Consider the following 5032-nt stretch of genomic DNA (forward strand, 5'->3'; position numbering starts at 1 on the left):
TCGGTTAGTAAATATTATGAGTTTGAATCTCATTATGGATGTGAGTATTTTGTTATTAAGTAATATATAAGTATGTTTGCAAGTAACTTTTAAATCTTCAATTTTCATTAAATTATAATATTTGGGTGCATAAGAAGTCTAGTGAGAGAGAGAGAGAGAGAAAAATTTTATTAAATTAAAAAAAAATAACACAACTCTCCTTTGTGACTTTCTTTTCTAGTGGACCTCTCGTGTACTCTCAAGTACCAAGAGTATCCAAACTCCCAAAAAGCTGCATAAAGTTTTGTCGCTGCTGAAGCAAATTTCCCCGCCTTTTTTTTTTTTTCTCAGCAAAGATAATATTATATATATTTAACTTGGAGTACCAGAGACCATACAAAAGGTTCCACGATCAGACCTATATATTCTGAGAGAGAACCTTTTTATGCGCGCAAAATGAAAATGATATTTAATATCCCACAATGATCTATCCCCTACATAAACAATGATCTATCCCCTACATAATTTTAATAAAATTCAATTCACAATAATATAAAAAAATTATCTTCCAAAATAATTTTTCGAACACAAATATAACTGTGTGTGTGAATGTGACTACATCACAGGGTTAATAACATAATATAGCAATATGCATCATCACCCAATATCTGGAGCTCTTGCTTAGCAATTAGGAATAAAAAATAAATTACGTTAAATAAGACCAATGAAATTAACATTATCATTTTATTAGTTTAAAAATAACATAATTTCTCTTTTCAAAGATTTCATTCTATATTACAGATAAATATCCAAGTACATCTCAATATGGTAACAAATTATTTTAAATTTTCATTCTAGATGAGCAATAAAAGAATACAGCCCTTGCACGGTGCAAAAGTTGCCCATCAGAAGCTTGTAGATAACAAGACATCTATCTAAAGCTACCATTGCCATTACCAGAGGACACATGAATAAAACTGCAGAGTTGAAGACTTAGGGAACATACCTAACCCAATTGTAATACTAGCCACACTCTACACAGTAACTGAAAGGAGCTAATAGTGAAATAATGAGTCAGTGATCTATATAGCCTGAACACATAACAGCCTTGTCTAAATAACATAAAGCTGCTTATGTTTTCTTGTTTGGCTCAAAGACATATTTGATGAGTGATTCCTTGATGGAAAGCAATTCTGGGAATTCCGTCTTCAATTTGGATGCATCCATCTCGTTGTTGCTTCGAGGAGCAACGATCACCTTCGCTTGCTCTTCAAGGGTGAAGTTAGCCCACTTGAAGTTGGGGTCAATGTAATCCCTGTACATCTCAAGGATCTCATTGTGGCTCACAACCCCTGGATTTGTGAAGTTCCAGATTCCCCTCAAGTTCCTCTTTGCCATCTCAATTGAGATAGGCAGAAGTTCATCCAAAATAGTCATACTGTTTGGAATGTTGACTACTTTGTTATAACGAGAAATCTTCGTTATGAAGTTGCGTGGGTTGCTCAGGTCAGATGAAATTGGCATGCGAACCCTGAGTGTGCATACATTGTCATATTCTCTCAAGAGCTCCTCAACCTGTGAATGTTCATATCAAAGTTATTTATGATAATTCATTATGTACAGATAATTAATCCATAACATGTAAGAAACTTACCATAGCTTTAGTTTTGGAATAGAAAGAGCCAATGAAATTGGGCTTGTCTTCCTCCTTAAAACCAATGCCAGAGCCTTCAGGATGTGTTGCATTATACTCAAATATGCACCCAGTAGCATAATTAACCATCAAGATCCCATGCTCTCTGCAGACATCAGCCATTGTTAAGGTGCCAACAACATTGGTGCGGATGGTTTCTGTTTTATGGGATTCACACCAATCAACATTGGGTCTGCCAGTCACTCCTGCAGCATTAAAAACATGTGTCGGCTTCACATTCTGAAGATCAGCCATGAGTGAGGAGCGGTCCTCTAGGCGACCCTTTCCATATTCGTACGGAATTCCTTGCTTTTCACACAATTTCCCAAGCAAACCCCCAATCCACCCTGTTCTACCATAGATCAAGAACTTAAAAGGATGTTTATGTTGAGAGCTGGTGTTCTTGGACGGTGGAACCACCATCCTGGTATTACTTGAGCCAAAAGATGCAGGTTTTTCCTCTTCAGATCCCTCAAAATGCCTATCCAACCCGCCAGGCATCATCAGCATCCTAGGATGAGGAAGCAATGCCCCAGTGACATCACCCCACCAATCAGGGTTATTAATATACCAATCCATGGTTTTCTTCAAGCCTTCTTCCCAAGTGGTCCTCTCAGACCAACCCAAGTCCTTCAGCTTTTGATCATCAAGAAAGTATCTCTGGTCATTAAATGGTCTGTTCTCTACAAATTTTATACAAATTTCTGGGTCCATAGAGAAAAGTCTGCATATATCTTTGGCTACATCGATAACTCTCCTTTCCTTCTTTGTCCCGATATTGTAAACATGACCAACCTCTCCCTTGTGAAGGACAACTTCAAAAGCCTCTGCAACATCTTCACAATATAAATAACTCCTCACATTTGAACCATCCCCATGAATTGGAAGATTCTTTCCCTGCATAGCCAGGAGGATGAACTTTGGAATCAACTTCTCAGGAAACTGGTTGGGCCCATAAACATTGTTTCCACGAGTTGTAATAACAGGTAACCCATATGACCTACCATAAGCCATGACAAGCATTTCAGCCCCAGCTTTTGTGGCAGAGTATGGGTTTGTGGGAAGAAGTTGAGAAGCCTCATGGTTTCCAACAACAGCATCCTCTTCGGTCTCTCCATAGACCTCATCGGTGCTCACATGAATGAACCTTCTGATCTGGCCAGTTACCTTGCAGGCTTCTAATAGGACATGGGTTCCATATATGTTGTTCTTGGTGAACTCAAAGCTATTTCCAAACGAGTTGTCAACATGGGTTTGGGCAGCAAAGTGCATTATAGTGTCAATGGACTCAGTGATGAGAAGGTAGTTAACAAGATCAGCACTACCAATATCCCCCTTCACAAACTTGAAGTTGGGGGATGATTTTGAAGGAAGGAGATTCTTTAGATTAGAACAATAATCAAGTTTGTCAAGCACGACAATTTTGTAGTCAGGGTAGCTCCGGACAAGCCGGTTGGCAACATGAGACGCAATAAATCCAGCAGCCCCAGTAATAAGGATATTCTTTGGGGTATATGAAGCCATATCAGGCAACTTCTACAATAAAATCAAATACAAATAAAAAAAAATCAATTAGAACTAAAAACAGAAAATAATTAAAATATCATTTTTTACAAAAGCTCATAGTAAAATAAAGGCATACTAAAACCATAACAGAAATTTTAAAGAACTTTTGAGGAGATTAAAGCAATGGCGGAGTTAGCAGGATTCTGTACTTTCAACTTTCAAACCTTCATACTATCAGTTCAAAAGAGAAAATAACCATAACGGAATTATAGCTCCAAAGCTCATTATGAGTCCAAGAGAAAAAAAAAAGGGTAAAGCAAAACAAAATGTTTTTATTTTTATTTTTATTTTATTAAGTCAATATGTAAATACAAACAAAAAACGATACAAAAAAAGGCTATATTTTTCATAAATAAAATGCAAAAAAGAAGTTCCAATCCTCAACATCTACAGAGAAGACAAAACACAACAGAACATGGAATGCACAAAATTCAAGCCACAGAAAAACTAAACTTCCTCACAAACACTACAACATGCAACAATTATTTTTCTTCAACATTACCAAACACATTGAGCATATCCTAACATACTTAAGAACCCAGAATTGCAAACACAACACAGATCTATTTTTCACCCTGCCAGCAGTTGAAATGCTCACGTGGAAATCAAGCACCGCAATCGAGAACAGAGAAAAACACCATTTTCACAATCACCAAAGATCCAACAAAAAGGAACAATACCCAGATCATAAAAAACACTCATTTTCCCAAAGCTCAATTCTTTTCACGAAAAAAAATTACAAAAACAGGAAATGGGCATCGCCAGGATTCAAAATGCCACACCGTAACTAAAAAAACAACGGGGTGAAGAGTAAAACTTACAAAATTGAAGCAAACAAGAAACAAAGAAGAAGAAAAGAGAGAGTTTTGAGACAACAATGGAAGAAGGAAAAGGCGGAAGATTCGGTGTTACTTTCACTTCTGTGTGTGTTAACGAGAAGAGGGTAGAGCTGCGAAATCGTACATATGTACGCGTCTATTTGTATCAACAGAGACAGTTAAGGGGAACCGGGGGATCCCTCAAATGACGCAAATGCCCCTTGCTCCTCACTCAATTACCCCCACCCCCCTCTTATAATTGTATGATTTTTAAAGTTTTCTAAAGTTTACATTAAAGAAAAAATATAACCTCAAAAAAATATTAAAGTAAAGGATACTATAACTACACCATTAAAATCATGATTAACAAACTTAAAATTATAATTAAGGGACACAATAATTTAGTTGTAAAGAAAAATAAATAATAGGAGTATAGAAAAATATAAGTATGAGGAGTAAGATGAAAATTATAAAATTACCTGAAATGAAGTGTTGTGGGAAATACTAGCAAGACACATTTTTGGTGGGGGAAACGTAGAATGAGAAGACATTTCTAATACTAGGACAAATCACCAATAATATGTTAAGGTTGTATGATGTATAAAAATAATACTCACATAAGGATAAATGTATTATATGCAGGAATAATAGTGAATTAAAAGTTCAAATATCGAATCCTAAGAATTAGTTGTGTCCTTAAATAGTCAAAATCATTAAACTAAATAGTTGGATTAATCAAAAGAAGAATTGAAGTAATTTTGTGGTTTTGGTTTTAAAAGAAAAAAAGTAAAATATGCAAAAGAGAAATTTGAATGATATTAAAAGCGATAGGGATTATTATTCAATAGTATTAATTTTCCCCTAGTCGAGGATCCCATGACATTCCTATCACAATTAATTATTGATTTCCAAAATCAAATAAAGTTTATGATCAAGGTCAAAAAATGTTTTTTTGCCTTAAATCAATACTCCAATG

At 35.6% G+C, this 5032-nt stretch overlaps 1 protein-coding gene across 2 annotated transcripts; it reads right to left on the reverse strand.

The window, feature by feature from the left end:
* Positions 1-704: 704 nt before the first annotated feature.
* LOC114388571 (trifunctional UDP-glucose 4,6-dehydratase/UDP-4-keto-6-deoxy-D-glucose 3,5-epimerase/UDP-4-keto-L-rhamnose-reductase RHM1-like) lies at positions 705-4209 on the reverse strand. 2 transcript variants are annotated; one of them, XM_028349120.1, is made up of 3 exons: positions 4060-4209; positions 1634-3205; positions 705-1554 (listed from the first exon to the last, which is right to left on the reverse strand). In XM_028349120.1, exons 2-3 carry the CDS (start codon positions 3194-3196, stop codon positions 1111-1113), a joined length of 2007 nt encoding a protein of 668 aa, XP_028204921.1. In that variant the 5' UTR covers positions 3197-3205; positions 4060-4209; the 3' UTR covers positions 705-1110. The 2 variants fall into 2 exon arrangements, with proteins under 2 accessions (XP_028204921.1, XP_028204920.1); XM_028349119.1 differs by having other exon boundaries at positions 1634-3208.
* Between the last annotated feature and the right edge of the window lie 823 nt (positions 4210-5032).

This window comes from Glycine soja, chromosome 15, assembly GCF_004193775.1.
Source record: "Glycine soja cultivar W05 chromosome 15, ASM419377v2, whole genome shotgun sequence".
NCBI classification, from domain to species: domain Eukaryota; kingdom Viridiplantae; phylum Streptophyta; class Magnoliopsida; order Fabales; family Fabaceae; genus Glycine; species Glycine soja.

Bases quoted from the DNA above. Each gene is read 5' to 3' on its own strand.
- LOC114388571 (XM_028349120.1), bottom strand. From the start codon at position 3,196: ATGGCTTCATATACCCCAAAGAATATCCTTATTACTGGGGCTGCTGGA. The intron at 1,555-1,633 runs GTAAGTTTCTTA...GAACATTCACAG, and splicing joins ATTCCAAAACTAAAGCTATG to GTTGAGGAGCTCTTGAGAGA.